Source organism: Daucus carota, chromosome 6, assembly GCF_001625215.2.
Source record: "Daucus carota subsp. sativus chromosome 6, DH1 v3.0, whole genome shotgun sequence".
In the NCBI taxonomy this organism is placed as follows: Eukaryota; Viridiplantae; Streptophyta; class Magnoliopsida; order Apiales; family Apiaceae; genus Daucus; species Daucus carota.
This window is the reverse complement of record NC_030386.2, coordinates 7,761,499-7,777,756: the sequence shown is the minus strand read 5'-3', so window position 1 is coordinate 7,777,756 and position 16,258 is coordinate 7,761,499. Positions and strand designations below refer to the sequence as shown.

The 16,258-nt window shown below is 34.8% G+C and overlaps 1 protein-coding gene across 1 annotated transcript; it reads right to left on the bottom strand.

Annotated features, from left to right (window-relative positions):
* Positions 1-1,450: 1,450 nt before the first annotated feature.
* On the bottom strand, positions 1,451-15,920 carry LOC108224637 (uncharacterized). The gene is made up of 10 exons (XM_017399314.2): positions 15,732-15,920; positions 15,575-15,633; positions 15,448-15,488; positions 12,990-13,021; positions 11,019-11,047; positions 7,396-7,432; positions 4,659-4,715; positions 4,113-4,189; positions 3,508-3,581; positions 1,451-1,664 (listed from the first exon to the last, which is right to left on the bottom strand). Exons 1-10 carry the CDS (start codon positions 15,813-15,815, stop codon positions 1,645-1,647), a joined length of 510 nt encoding a protein of 169 aa, XP_017254803.1. The 5' UTR covers positions 15,816-15,920; the 3' UTR covers positions 1,451-1,644.
* Between the last annotated feature and the right edge of the window lie 338 nt (positions 15,921-16,258).

The window sequence follows — 16,258 nt, the reverse complement described above, 5'->3', positions numbered from 1 at the left end:
GGCTGAGATCGTTCAGGGAATCAGGGTTTTCTCACAAGAGCGAAGGAGTATTCGTTCTTGCAAGGGTTGTGACTTATCCCCAAACGATGTGCCTACGTACCCTATTTATAGGGATCAAGCCAGACGTAGTTCTTGGGGAACAAGTAACCTAATCAGAATAGGTTTCTCATTCCCCGGTTCCAGCTATGGGCCACCGCCTTAGATCAGATGGATATGGGCTTCTGGAGCCCAGCCTCCTCCGAGGAGCATGGAACTAGGTGGGCTGACCAGCACTAGCCCACGTGGACCTCCTCAGACTCAGCTGTTTGGGCCAGCCCTCCGTCCTCTCTTAGGGCGAGGCTGATGGTGGGCCTGGGCCCTAGATTAAACAACAATAACCAGGCCTGAGAGCCAGGCGTATTAGGCCCTTTTCAGTATTGGGCGAGGAAGGTAAGCAATGGGCGAGGTCCTTCAACAATGGGCGAGGACTCTCTCTTGAAGACCTGGGCCGCTAGTCAATGGGCCGTGTAGCCTGATACCTGCCTAGGACGAGGGTCCATATTGGGCGAGGACACTAACTGGACGAGGACCGTCCCGTTGACCTGGGTCCATATGTTACTGGGTCCTCACTTCCTGGGCTTCATAGATGGCGAGGCCCATATAATGGGCGAGGACAATCTCGAAAATTGGTTCCTTCCGTGAATTGAGGCGAGGTTTACGCAATCATCTGCCGAGTTGATATTTAGCCATAACAAGAGTCATACTCCAATACAATTTCACGGAATGCAATCAGGTGTCGAAAATAACGTAACCCAGCAATTAACATGACAAAATTTTATAAAAAAATACAGAAGGTGATTTTCCTGAATAAAAGTTATAAATGAAGCGACCAAAAGTGCAAATTAATTTATATTTGCCTGCACTTTTTTACTTCACGAATCAACCAAACTAATCTTTTGCGTGATCCCAGTTGAATCATCTTCCGTATTTATACCTCTGTACACTTCTGTATTAAAAGTCGATGATTCCGTAACTCGTCGATTAATCCTTGTTCTGTAACTTGACCATTAAGTCTGATTCCCACTTTTTACACCACTGATTTATACATGTTAATCATTTCTACCGACACATCAGGGTTTAAAGGAATTAAGAGCTTATTATATAACCAGTTCATAAGCTGTATGGAGAGTTTTAACCCGGTGCTTATCCAATAAAGCTTCTTACCAGTAGTCTGGACATATCCTCCATCTTTCATTTCAAAATAATAGTCGGTTATAATTATTTGCACGTAATTTAAAATATAAAAAACATATTTTATATATTATTTTTCATATTTATTTTTTCCGAATAAAATTTTAACATCTATCTGAAAAAATAAAATTTGAAAAATAAAGTGTAATAATACGAAATTTTACACCTCAAATTACGTGCAAAAAATTAAAGCGGTTGTTATTTTAGAAACAGTTGAGAAGACACTAAGTTTCTTATCAACACTTAGCATCTTGAAAGTTAATTCTGACATTTTTGCAAATCAACTTTTTCAAATTATCAAAAGAATCAATACATATCAATTGTAATTAACGAATCTAATATATCACAGAGCTGTGCATGAACTTTGAAGCAGTGCTTACAGCAACTTCACTTCATAGATCTTCATCTCACATTTTATATTCGGCAATTGGCAGCTGCAAATATATAACAATTTTATATATGATCAATGAACACAAATAACAGAGGCTGTGATAGATATAAAAATTTATTAACAAAAAAATCAGACCTTCTACATAGTTTATAATAATAGTTAAACCTGATACTGATGAGTTTTTTCTCCTTGCTTTACCAACTAATATTGTTTTCTTCTTTTTTCTCTTTTTACTAACATGAATAGAATGAAAAGTTGAAAAGCTAAAAGATTGGTCGTTTATATCCGACATATATAATTGATCAATTTTCTCTTTTTTTTTGGCCATATGGGTAGATGGAGTTTCAAAAAGCTAGAAGATCAGTACTTTATGTTCGAAGTATGTAGATGAAACAGTGAATGCGGAAAAACCTAAGAACAACGCAACACAGCTGCAAAGCTACATTATTTTCGTCTCTTTTTTAGCTATGTTTCCATAATAAGTTGGGACAAAGGGCTGAAACTAAAACAATTGAAGGATCTCGTTTCAATAAAAGAAGAACCACCGAAGGATCATTTAAATACTCTATTTAAAAACGAATTGATTATTAATTCGTCTAGAAGAGGGTAACATCTTTCTTGAAAGGGGTTCAAATATAATCCTACCGCCACTCTAATACATGTACTCATCAGACTAATACAAATGCTAAATGTTAAGTGACTGGGAAAGACTTTTTACCATGATCATTAATTTTAAATTTTTAACACTCCCTCTCAGTGCTCTCACCAGAAAACTCAATTTTGGGTCAAGGTGCAATGGAAAAGTTTTATATATTGTAACACAGTTGTCCTATAACATTAAATTTTTCCATAAGGTGTTAAGGAAACTTTTTTATGATGATCATTATACTCTAACACTCCCCCTCAGGCCTCACTTGAAAGCCCCTTTTTGGATCAAGAGTAGATCACGAGCACCCATTTTGGGGAATAACTTTGCCTTGTCAAACTCGATTTTGCCACTTGTCAAACTCGAGTTTCCGGCCAACCAAATACTATGCTAAGTGACTAGTTCTCCTAAAACCTGATGTTGTGTTTGGTTGGGGTGAATGGAATGGAATGGAATGAGTGAAGACAAAAGAAAATAATAGAGGGTAGAAGGGAGACTTTAAGAGAAATGAGTGGATGTAAATTTTGTATGATGAGATTTGGGTATAAAATAGGTATGATAAGGAATGGAGCATTCCTTAACAAAGGGGAGGGTACGAGCTCGGGTGATAGGAATGGAATGGAGGGAATGGAATTATTAAACATTTAACTAAATTATAGTTCAAATTTCATTTCGTTCCTTTCCCTCAATTTTCATTCACCTCAAACAAACACAACACAACATGAGGAGGGTGTTAGGGAAAGGTTTTTCACGAGGATCGTTATATTTGAACACTAATAAATTTGTATTAACAATGGTTTATCTTATCTCCTTTAAGGAGCATCCTCTTTTAACCTCTTGCAACAATCAATATCAACTTAAAATCATATCAATGTTATGAGCCCAAGCACCTCGTGTGTTGTAAGAGATTCTCATCCTGGACTAATGCCTTATTTGTTCTATATTAAAAAATAACTATTAACCTGGATAATTAGATTTCACTCATCTTTTGGTTTATTTCTAGAATTTTGTAATACCTTCTGCAACTAGGTATTATGACCCCATAAAAATGAGCTTGAAAGATGATCGAAATCCCGTTCTGTGGGTTAGTTGATATTATAAAAGAACTGTATCAACTCTCGAGACAAAACCAGCTAAGGATATGACGCATGTTTCTACATGATGGCTTGACAATAAAAAAATTTCAAAAGGTTTTAGTCATGCAGCTGATAACTCAATCTAGGAAAATCAGTGTACTCACTACAATATATAAACTGATTAAGATCCAGAGTCACCCTTCCTTGCTTGCTTGTGTCAAATGAGTTAAACATGTTCCTGAGAGAAATAAAACGAGAAGCATATAAGTACCAGTATGGTCAGCCTATAAGATTTTACAAAAACTGTAAAGGATCAACAGCATGGAAATTGGAAGGGGTTTTGTGATTACAAAAAAAGATATCACACACCATGAAGAGTTGTCTGCTATATGTCTGGACTATCTAAAAAAAGTATATTGTGTGATTATGTTACATCTTAATTACAACTGCAAGACAATAAGAAACAGATAAACTAATCTAGTACATACCTGCTAATCACACACAGACAAATTCCCTAAATAGGCATGGAAAATGCAAGTCTTTGCCTAGAACCAAACCCCAAACATGGTACGAATTTGTGCATTGTGTCCATTTTTGTAGGCTGGCATGATTCTCAAAATGCTTGTGAATTATTTAGAAGGAATTATGCTTGGATTTTTTATGCACTGGCCAACTAGTAACTAGTTCCCTGATGTCTGTCATTCATTGTTATATGTTCCCTTTAGATTTAGGATGTGATATGTTAAAGAATATATAGATAGTCTCTTACCTTGAAGAATGAACAAATATACACAAGGATATGAAATCGTCAAGTCGAAATCTTCCATTCTTCTTTTGGTCGAAGCTCTGTGTAATACATCCAAAAGGAATTATAATAAATCAAATTAATCAGATAGTTTATATGATAGTATTAGAATAGGTATATTTCTGTTGCAATACGAGAGCGCTTTGTGAGATAAGAACTATATGACTAAACATATTTGCAGTTAAAAAAGTAAATAAGTATGCTCATGTGGCTGCTAAACTTGATATAACCAAATCAGTAGTGTGTCAGTTACATCACTTCTTTATAGTGTCTGGTATTCTCCAAGAGCCTTATAAATTAATAGTCGCTCATAATCATATAACAGCTACCACAATGTGAATCACAAATTTAAACTATTGATAAGTTGCTGAGTGGCCCAATCATGACATCCTCATTGTCCTTATTCTGATAGCAAGGCTTAATGTTTCTATGGGCATATATATTTACTTTATGTTCTCTTTTATTCACACTATCAAGTATTTTTTAAGCAAAAGAAATTGTGTGATTTACCTGACATACTGTGTAAAATGCAGGAGAGTCAAGCGAGAAGCCAAGTTTTACCAATGCCTGTAAGCCATATAAATCATTTCAAAGAAAGAAATTTAGCAAACAAATATAAGAGAAATACAAGCAGAAACATGGAAATCCATTATCCCTACGTTTCTGTATTTAACGCCATTGCAGTTCTTATTACACGACAGGTTATTCTGAAGTCTAAAAGTAGAAAACTAATGAAAGCTGAATGAATTAGTTATTAGAAAAATTCAATTAAAAAGGTGCAACATAGAAACTTATCTGATCTTATTTATTAATCAATCATGCAAAAAACTGATTTACTGATGGAACATGAACATTGCCCTCTGCGGTGGGGTCTGCAGCTAATGCCACTAGTGTAAAATAATATTGAGCCTGTGCATGCGTTGTGTTAATTGTGGCTTGACAGACTGGATTGATCCTACCGTTTCAAACCAAGTCCGTCCTTGTTAGTTCAATTGTGTGAAAGTGACAATGAAAAACTGGGCATGTGTGCACTGACATTTGGATATATGTTGGGCCTCGGCAGTACTAGACAACTAGTATTGGTAAGGAGTTAATAAATTAGACCAAGGATAATTGTGTCTTAATATTAATGGAATTAATTCCACCATTCTCTCTCTAGAATACCTTCTATTTCAAGTCATCTCTCTAACACTCTAAAACTCTCATCTTACTCTTATTCTATCTAGATATGTACATTTTATCTAGTAAATTAACTGTTACTTGGGGTCCAGGTCCCTAGCATATGTATGCTGGGGACCTGTTAAAAAACATACAACTTCCTGGCCGTTGGATGCATATCCAGCGGCCAGGATTAAAACAAAGTTTTCATATGTCCAGCGCTTTTTTAGCGCTGGACGGGAGAAACCCTGTCCAGCGCTAAAAAAACGTTGTACGTGGGAAAAATGGGTTTTTCCTGTCCAGCGCTAAAAAAGCGCTGGACATACTAAAATTTTGTTTTAATCCTGGCCGCTGGATATGCATCCAACGGCCAGGAAGCTGTATGCTTTTTAACAGGTCCCCAGCATACATATGCTAGGGACCTGGACCCCTATTACTTGATATGTGATCTCAGAAAATACCAAAAAACCATACAATTACTTTTCAGTATTTGCAGCTTGTGACAACTAGGATTTAAACTCTCTGGACCAGGTTTATCCTGCTTACTAAACACTGGAATCTTTTTGTCTTGAATCAGGTTGCCTTCTAAACAATGATATGACAAACAATGGTTGCCTTCTAAATAATGCAATATTGCAATCTTATTCCTTGATTTGAGATATGATCACTATCTTTGATATCCAGCATTTAACCACGTGTTTCATTCGGGTTTTTATATAAAACGAACATTTAAATCAATAAATTACAAATTTAGCCTTTTCCATTCAATGTCATTATTTTCCTTGCACTCTGTAAGTAGAATATTCAACATTCTTATTCAACTGTTTCCTTCTTTTCCCAATCCATATTATTCTATAGCATTTTCCACTTCTCAGACAAGAGTCGATAAAATCTTCAGCATAGTTGCTTGTTAATATATGTTTTCTATGTTGGGAGACCATCCGTGGTGATACCTTATCACAAAATTATAGACACCATAGCAGTCTCAGGCAACCCTTGTTTTGTGTCGGATTCTTTGCCAGGAATGTGGACAATTTAGCCAACTTGAGGCCACATGTGAGCTAAGCTTATGTTTTTGCAAAAAATATTTACAAGAAGAGAGAAAGATAAACAAATCAAGAGGAAGAATTACGCCTACTTTGGGAAGTCCTTACAAACTCATGGCTAATTAGTTTAATCATTAATTTTTAGGGTTAAATATCAAAGAAGTCACTGAAGTCGAGGTCATATATCACTTTGCTCACTAATCTTAACGGGGTCTCATTTCAATCATTAAAGACTCAATAAATATCAATCAAGTACCTCCAAATGATAGTTCAAAGAATAAAAAAAATTATTTATAGAGTTTGACACATTATTTTTGAATACTAACACAACCAAGTAAAATGTTATGACTTCTAGTATTTACGATAATATATTTAGATTTTATAAAGTCTATTTACTATATATTTTTTATTATATTAATATTTTCTTTGTTTTAATTAAAGATAAATAGTAAATAAAATTGATAAAATCTAAATATATTTTTACAGTCATAACCTTTTAATTGGTTGTGGTAGTTATCAAAAGTAACGTGTCAAACTCTATAAATAATATTTTTACTCTTGGACTGAAAGTTGGAGGTACTTGATTGATATTTATTATGACTATAATGATTGAAATGAGACCCCGTTAAGATTAGTGAACAAAGTGATATATTACCTCCACTTCAGTGACCACATTGATATTTAACCCTTAATTTTTACTACGATGTTTGTCTATATATACACATTATGTTTATCAATAAATTAAGCCGTGTCCAAGATTAGGGCAGTGCCCAATTCACAAATTCTGAGTCAAAATCTTAGATGTGGGTTGTTCCTGATACTTAGTATCTGAGTCATAGTAACATAGACAGGAGGTGGAGAACATGAACAGGGATGAAAGCACACGATGGACAAGCTAACAGCAGTCAGTCAAGTAATGAAATGTCACCATTAGCAAGCATCTTAATACAAGGAAAAGACAGTACTGGTGCTCCTTGAACATTTTATGTTATCAGGATGCTACTCCTAGCGGAAAGGAGGAAATTGGTGCCAGAAGTTCTTACCTCATAAACATCATCAGGAACAATATATCCACGAGCCCTGTGAGTGAACATAAATCAGGTTACAGAGGTTAGTTCAAATTTCAGGATATTCTTCAACCAATAATTTTATATCACTCAAAACAGCAACAAAAAGGAAAAAAACTATATCGATAATCAATACAAGAATGGCTCCATCTGGAAAGTTAAAAAGTTTCCATAATCTGGACAAATATAACTGCTATTTGCTTGTTAATATTTGTATTAACAATTTAGATTATTTAAATTTGACATCTGAGACGTTTTAATAAAAAGGTAAATGTTCCTTTTGACCCTTGGAATTCTGAAAGGCTAGCAAGAAAAAAACTTCTCACAGAATTAAGATGTGCGAAGATGATATGGCCCATAATTTTTGGCAGAGTAGTGGCTATTGTTGATACTGAAAGTGCAAATTTTGACATTGGCATGAAGAAATTAAGCATAGAAATACCACAGCCAGAAATATAATTCTTTGTGGCAATTTGTATAAACCAAAAAAACATATCACAATATAACTCTGTTGGAGTTCTGGGTTTTGTGCAAATCATCCTGTCAGCTCATACCCCATTAGTAAAATTCAGTCATCATACATTTACACTCTGCAGTGATCAGGATCGTGTGGAATAAGATAGTTGAAGAAAATTCAAAGAATCTGAGTTGCTTCTCAGCAAAGATATTTAAGATAGATCATCCCTTATCATTCTTTGAGAAATTAGCCATCACAAATAATAAACTTTCACCGGTCAATATGAAAGTTTAAACATTGAAAGTTTTAGGGACTGCAAGGGCCAACCTGTAATCGAAAAACTAGGGATTTTAATATTAAAAATTTAAGGAGCAACTTCTTAGTTCTGGAAACATATGTGGTGGATCCAAAATTTAGTGAAACACTGTTGGCTTTAAAATGCATTAATAAAAAAATGTCTTTGTGGGCCTTTGCTTGACATGTATTGGGCCTTGAGAAGAAGATCTAGACATTAGTATAAGTATGGCTTTGGTGTATAAGAATGTATAAGAAAGGGTCATATGTGATCGTGAGCCTAATTAGGAATGGGCATTAATCCCGACCCGCCCGATCCCTGCACCGAATGGTTCGGGGATTCGGGGATTTTTTTGGGTACAGGTCGGGAAACGGGGAGGACTTTGGAAAAAAAATCGGGGATCGGGTCGGGTACGATTTTTCACATTCCCCCAGCCCGATCCCCGACCCAATTTTCCCCGATTGAGGCCCGATCCACGACCCGATAATTATATTATATATATTATAATTATCTATTAATATGTTTATATACTTCTTTAGGTGCAACTTCAAATATGAATTTTCACATCACCTGTTTGTTGATTTGGGAAAAAATGATCTTGGTTCAACATATTTAAAGGACAATTACCAAACCACCTTCACAAGAGAATCTTACATTTTACTTGCCATTAAAAGTTTTTATTACTCGAATATGTCAATATGTGTTTTAATTAAATGTAAACCATGCCACCATTATAATAATTTATTTTCATCTTTTGTGTTTATTAGTTTATTGATTATTAATTTATTCAAAAACAAAAATAAAAGGTTTTAAGTTCTAGGGTCATGTTCCAGAGAGAACCATTAGGAAGAGAACCCTTAGAACCATTACCTTATTTCTAGTAATAGTTAGGGTTCTGCAACAGAACTTCAAATGAAAAAAAGTATTAGTGAGGGTTCTGCAGCAGAACTTCAAATGAAAAAAATGTCTTATTTATGTTATATATTTTAAAATTACTTTTGAACGCACATAACGATGAAAAAAAACATGTATTTAGATTTAGATCCTGAAAATTTATGAAAAATATAGCGTTCTGTAGCAAAACCTTAGTGGTTCCATGGTTCTATTTTAAGCATTGGTTCTCTCTTGAGCGCGACCCTTAAGGTTCTATATTAAAATTAAAATAAATACTCCATGTTACTTATCTTAAATTACTATAACAAAGTTACATGTGTTCTACTTTAAATACATATTATTTTTAATATAATTGAATTTTGGTTTAAACTAAAAATCCCCGAATCACCTCGGGTATCCCCGAATACCGATCAGGCCGGGGATAGGATCGAAAAATAATCCCAGATGGGGATCGGGCCGGGGATGGTGATTGGGTTTGGATTCGGGGATCGGGACCGGGTATTGGAATCCCCGACCCGAAATGACCCGATGCCCATCCCTAAGCCTAATCCAGACCAGAGGTAGTGACTCAGTGTACTCCTACTTTAGTACTGCAATTTAGATATGAGAAGCCAATAATTGCGGTCTAGACAAAAAATGGTAGTAAGGAATCAATGATTGTAGTAAAGTTTCCGATCTAAATTTCAGCTCGCTGTGGATGCTGTCAGTAGACCTGTGGATAGGTTTAGCTATCGTAGAGATGTGATACATGAGATAAGTAGTAGGTGAGAATGAAAGTTGAAGGTTTGCTATGGGTGGTGGCGGAAAACATGGAACAAGGATACAACATGCTGGTTCGATGTTGGGCATGACAGGGCAAGGTAAAAGAAAACAAACATAAGAGAAACATCCCCTTGTACTTGAGTAAGAAACCTCTTGGATTAACATTAAAATTTCCTACAAATTATCTTCAGAGATAAAGTAATTATCTACTTGCCTATAACCCTGATAAAGATTCATAATCATCTACCCAATTCATCAACATCAGTAATATGTAACTTCCTCAGTAATCAGCATCATCAACAAAAATTTTGTATACAAAAATCAATATTCAATTTATTACTTTTTTCAACTTCCATCCTCTTACAAATTTCATTAAGTTATTCAGTTCTAACAAATGTCACTTTGGTTCCTCCTTTACCTTTAACACGTAGAGTACATCTTCATATATGATTTTACTTATTTTACTCAATTGGTAGGCAATGAGTTAGAAAGACCACTATTTTAGTAAAAACAACCTCTTAAGTGAAAAGGTTACACTCAAACATAATCATTAAGTCACTATGTTAAATAAGTGTTAGAATATAAGATCCTGGAAAGGGCCATTCTCTAACACCTTGAGGTTTTAGAGTAACTGGTTCCTTAACATGGTATCAGAGCCAGGTTGGCAGAGGACTCAGGTTCGATCCCTGCCACCCCCAATATTCTCACAATTTATAGTGGCACGAATGGCAAATTAATGCTCCAAAGATGAGCGCCCGTGATCCACTCTTCGACCCATAAATGGGCTCTCGAGTGAGGGGGAATGTTAGAATATAAGATCCTGGAAAGGGCCATTCTCTAACACCTTGAGGTTTTAGAGTAACTGGTTCCTTAACAATAAGTGTTAGATCAAACCATAGATTTTTTTTAAAATTAAGTATTCAAGGGAATGTGATTCCAATACTTTATGATTATTAGGTTCTTCAATAGCTTAACGAGTCATCTCTTCAGATTTTATTATATACTATATTTCTAGCCTCTGTGGGTCTGACCTGAACTTGCAAGGTTATAAATTTGACATAAAAAGATAGAGTTCTGATGTATCACCGTCACAATCTACAACAGTTTATACTTTATTATAGTCACCCCCAAGCAACACGCTATAGAGACATAAAAAGCATTCCTTCAGTAAATAAGGCAGTAGTACTCCACCTCTCAGCGTCCGAGAAAGCTTGTTGAACCTGAAATCAGATCAAAAGAACAGTTATATAGAATTTTATGTTTGCACTTACAAAGCTATCCTCAATTGCTAATTCTATTAAAAATTTACAACTTCACAAACTGGTAGTAGAAGCAGAACTAATGGAACATCAGCATTTTAGTAACATCGACAAGGTGACAATATAACATCAAAAAATATAAAAATGGCTCTTAAGTAAATAAACTAAAATGATGAATGATATACGAAAGCTAAACGAAAAACAACATTTTCCATTGTTTCCCAGAAATTCACTTGCTATCCTTTGGGAGAAGTACGTCATGAGAGAAAAAGGTGAAAACAAAACGGTGCTTAATATATTTATACAGAAACCATAAACGCTAAAAAGAGAAAACAGAAGATCTGGATATCACATGTTGGAGGCTATATAAAACTCCTAATGCTCCAATAGTTTGGAAGAAATGAGAACTGGGTGGATAATAAAGAAAATTTGTACTGTTCTGTAGAAATTATTCATAATATTGACTCCTTCCAATCCATTTATACAGATTTAAAACTACAGATCCCTCGAACAATTTAAAAATGAATACGAAAGCTTATTTCTATCAAGTTCTCAATTGATTTTATCATATAAAATTTACACTTCGATAATCTTCACTTGTAATTATGGTCTTTACCTTTAATAGTCGTTATTTTTTTCATTCCTTCCTATCAGCCAAATGGAGCTTTAGGGTGCATTTGGTTGGCTGAACAGTTACATTTTTAATAGAACAATTTCGTTAAATGTTGACAATTCAAGCAAAATATCCACTCCACCGACCCAATGTAAACTGAACTGTTTTTTTCATTTATTAAGAAAGCTCATTCCTTTCTCCTCACATATTGTTAGAATCTTATCAGTTTCATATTCTTTTCTGTCATTCATACGTCTCTTGTGAATTTTATTATATTCCACCTCCCATCATTTCCAACCAACAAAAAGGAAGAAATGATATGCCACCTATCAGATACTAAAAGAACTAGGTTGCAAAATCGTAAGTATGATGTGATCTAAAAGCAATGATCTTCACTCTAGCATTGAGATGCACAGTAACTATTATAATCAACTCAGAACCACTTGACATTATTAAATGATAAATATATAAATAAAAATATAAATATCTCTCTCTCTCTCTCTCTCTCTCTATATATATATATATATATATATATATATATATATATATATATAGGACATTGCTCAAAACAGAATACTGTTAAAAAAAGAACAACACAGAACACTTTAGAATCAAATATAGAATCTCATCTAAAACTTGAATTAAATTCAAATTTTAAGCTGAATAACGTTTTATTATGAATGATAATAGTATCCACCATGTTTAATAAAAAATATTTATTAAAAATAACATGATTCTATGTAAAATAATCGTGCAAAAAATATATTTATATGATTCTATTCTGGATTCTATTCTGGATTCTGTATAGGATTCTATAATATTTCATATCAATAATTTGGATGAGTTTGGATGTTAGATTTCATATATTAAGTTTAATTAGTGCTTAGCTATGTAGTTATAACCTTAACAAATAATTATTTGTGAAAAATGAAGTGTTATGACAGTGTTCTGTGTTGTTCTTTTTTTAAAGTGTTCTGTGTGGAGTGCAACCCTATATATATATATATATATATATATATATATATATATATATATAATTCATTAAACTACAACCATACATATGTCAACAATGAAACGATGAAAGGATTATTTTATGGGTAATGCTAGAGCTCCAAGATATTTACCAAATGGTGCGCCCAATAATGATGAAGCACTGTTATGTAAATGTTTTGGGACTTCAAGCATTTGCATTACAGTATTTTATTCATAAGCTAATTACTTCATGCTTGAAATCACATTGTAATATGATAACTTCTTCAAACTGCTCGACAATTAAAAGTAGATGCTTACCTTTAAAAGAAACCGGTTGAGTTCAACAAACTCTGAAAGGAAAGAAAACACACGTCAACTAGGCCCAAATTATCAATTTAATATGTAGCACAACTGTAGGCTTTATATTAAGACGAACGATGATCGACTGAATCATAAACAGCATATATATATATGACTAAATTCTATTGAATTTTAAACATCATTTTTATTCACAAATAAAGATGTCTATGCAAACTTTTTGTGTTGTAGGTTTCGTGGTCCACATCATATAAAAAATAGATTTAAAGCTACCCGTTCAAATAAACTCTTCCTGGACCGAACGATTTGGTAATCACTTAGATCATATATCATCCTCTTTTCCTTTCATATGCTATTCATATCTTAATTATTTGTAGAACAATGCAAATCTTTGAACAGGATGAGTTCTACAACATAGATAAACTTAGGCCTGTAAATGAGTTGATACGCTCGATAACCGCTTGGTGTTTGGTTTGGAAAAAGCTCGGTTCGAGCTTGGTTCGATTCATAAACGAGTCGATCTTGAGCACAATTTTAAGGTTCGTTTTATAAACGAGCTGAACTTGAGCACAGTAAAATTCGACTCGATAGTTCGCGAACAAGTTCGAATTATGAGTTCATGAACATGGTTCGTGAACTTGGCTCGTGAGCGTAGTTTGTGAACTAGCTCGTGAATATGGATCGTGAACTCGGCCCGTGAACATGGCTCGTGAGCGTGTCTCGTGAACATGGCTTGTGAGCGTAGTTCATGAACTAGCTAGTGCTATATAGTGATTGAAATTTATTTTGTCATTTTGCAGGGAGATTTTGGATAACGGAGTTTTAATTCATGAGGTTTTTTGCTTGGAAAATGGAGTCGTCGTTAAAAATTTGTTGGATTTTAAGCTAATATTTATCAAACAATTAGGTTCAATTTTAATTTATTTATGTCGAACTTTGGTTTTTTTTTGTTTTTTTTGGATTAAGGATGTGGCAGCTTTATTAATGGATGATTTATTATGAATTTATGATTCCTTAGAGCATAAATTAAAATATTGTTAGAATTTTAATTTATTTTTTTAATTAAATAAAATAACAAACAAGCTCGTAAATAAATTCATGAGCATAAGCTAGCTCGTTAGCAAAGTTTATTAAACATGCTCGTGAACAAAATTAATGAGCGGTTGATGAGCAGAAATTCGTGAGACATGTTCGTGAGCGTAAGTTAATGAGCGGTTCGTGAGCAAAAGCTCGTGAGACATGTTCGTGAGCGGTTCGCGAGCCGTTCGTGAACAGAGTTATTCCTTAATGAGTCGATTCTCAAACAATATTTTTGTCTTGATCCAAGCTCGAGCTCGAGCTCGAGTTCGCCAATTTTTTAACAAACGATACACGAGCACTCTAGAGTTCGGCTCGGCTCATTTACACCCCTTCATAAACTATTTACTATCAAAGGATGTATAAACTAATCATATAAAGTTTAATCGCACATTTGCAGAGATTGTAATCCCAAGACAGTAACTTTTACAACTATTAATCCGGGTAGAAAACCATATCTCATGTTTGTCAATATATGTATGAGATTATTTAGTGGCTGTTCTGATGTCTTTACTAATTATACAATGACAGCACCGGTTGTTAAATTAAGTGAAGGCGCTTATAATTGTCACATATATTGTTTAGGCCTGGTACCTGGCTTAGCCAAGCATTATATATTTTATGATAGCAATACGCCGACTTTCCTAGCTTTTGATTGAAATTTCGACAAATGCACTTTGGATAAAAATCTGCCCCATGAAATATATAATCCTCCCTGCCAGCTTATTTTACCTACCCGTGCATTGCCCCTGGACATAATTATCAGGTGAAAACCATTACTACCCTATTTTAAAACAATGGCGCTTTTTACACCATGGGGCATTCATTTTGAGAAAGTTGTATTTAGTAAAAATATAAAATCTTGTATGGACCGCATTTTCTTACAGGTGTTTGAGGGTTTATACCTTGTCGAAACCAAGTTGTTTGTACGATTGCTTTTAGAGTGTTCCCCTGTTGTATTATTTTGGGCCAAACGTGTTCAAAATGTGAGCAACAAAAGTGAAATTATCTGGTGACCAATGGTCCAATACTCATATCCTGTTTTTGATACCGCAATTAAAAGAAACACTACCTTGTAAATTGTAAACATATGCATGATCCAAAACTCCAGAAAAATGAAGAAATGTAAGTGAAAGGAGCAATCAGAGAGAGAGGGGGGGAGGGAGAGGGAAAGAGGGAAAGTGGGAGCGAGAGGGAGGGAGGGTGAGAGAGAGAGAGAGGGGGAGAGGGGGAGAGAGAGAGAGAGAGGGAGAGGGGGAGAGAGAGAGAGAGAGAGAGAGAGAGAGAGAGAGAGGGAGGGAGAGAGAGGGAGGGAGGGGGAGCGAGAGAGAGGGAGGGAGAGAGAGAGAGAGAGAGAGAGAGAGAGAAGTTCCGTAATTACCTTGAAAGCTCATAGTTCCATTTCGATCAAAGTCGTACATCCTGAAAATAAAAAAGTAACATTTGTAATATTGAGTTGGTGGGTGTGTCCTGAAGAAGGGGTGAAAAACAATGATAGTGGCTGCTACCTGATCATTTGTTGAACAACAGAGATTGAGAAATCTAAGTTCCCAACCGAAAGAGCAGCCTTATGATCATCATCAACAAGTATGACACAAAATTAGAAACAACGACAATTGTAGTTGTTAGGTGAGGAAGCTTCGAGTGTAAGGATATTTAAGTAACCTTGAGTTGGGCTGCTGTGATACTTCCGGTTTTCTCCGAGTCAACTCGGTCGAACCACACCTTTAAATTGGATTCTCTCTCCATCTTCTTCGATCCTCTCCTACTTCTCTTCTCCCCTCGTATCTATTCAAGTACAGTATTTAAGATTTAAAGAAGATTATTAATTTTTTTTTCAAAACCAAAGATGTTAATCTAATAAAAGACATGTTCTCGTGAAAACACTATTAAATGATACTCCTTCCGTCCCACCCATTTCTTGACAATTTTTTTTTGGGTGTGTCACTCAATTCTTTACATTTCAAAACTTACCAAAAATAGTCAATAAGTCCCACCACTTCTCTATTTTTCTTTTCTTTTCACACTACTTTTACTCCACTGTCTTCTTTTTATACATTAAAAATCAATGGGTCCCACCATTTTACCCACTTTTCTTCCTCTTTTCCACTACTTTATACATATTTGTTAACCTCCGTGCCCAACCCATTTGATAAGAAATGGATGGGACGAAGGGAGTACTAGCTTTTAGG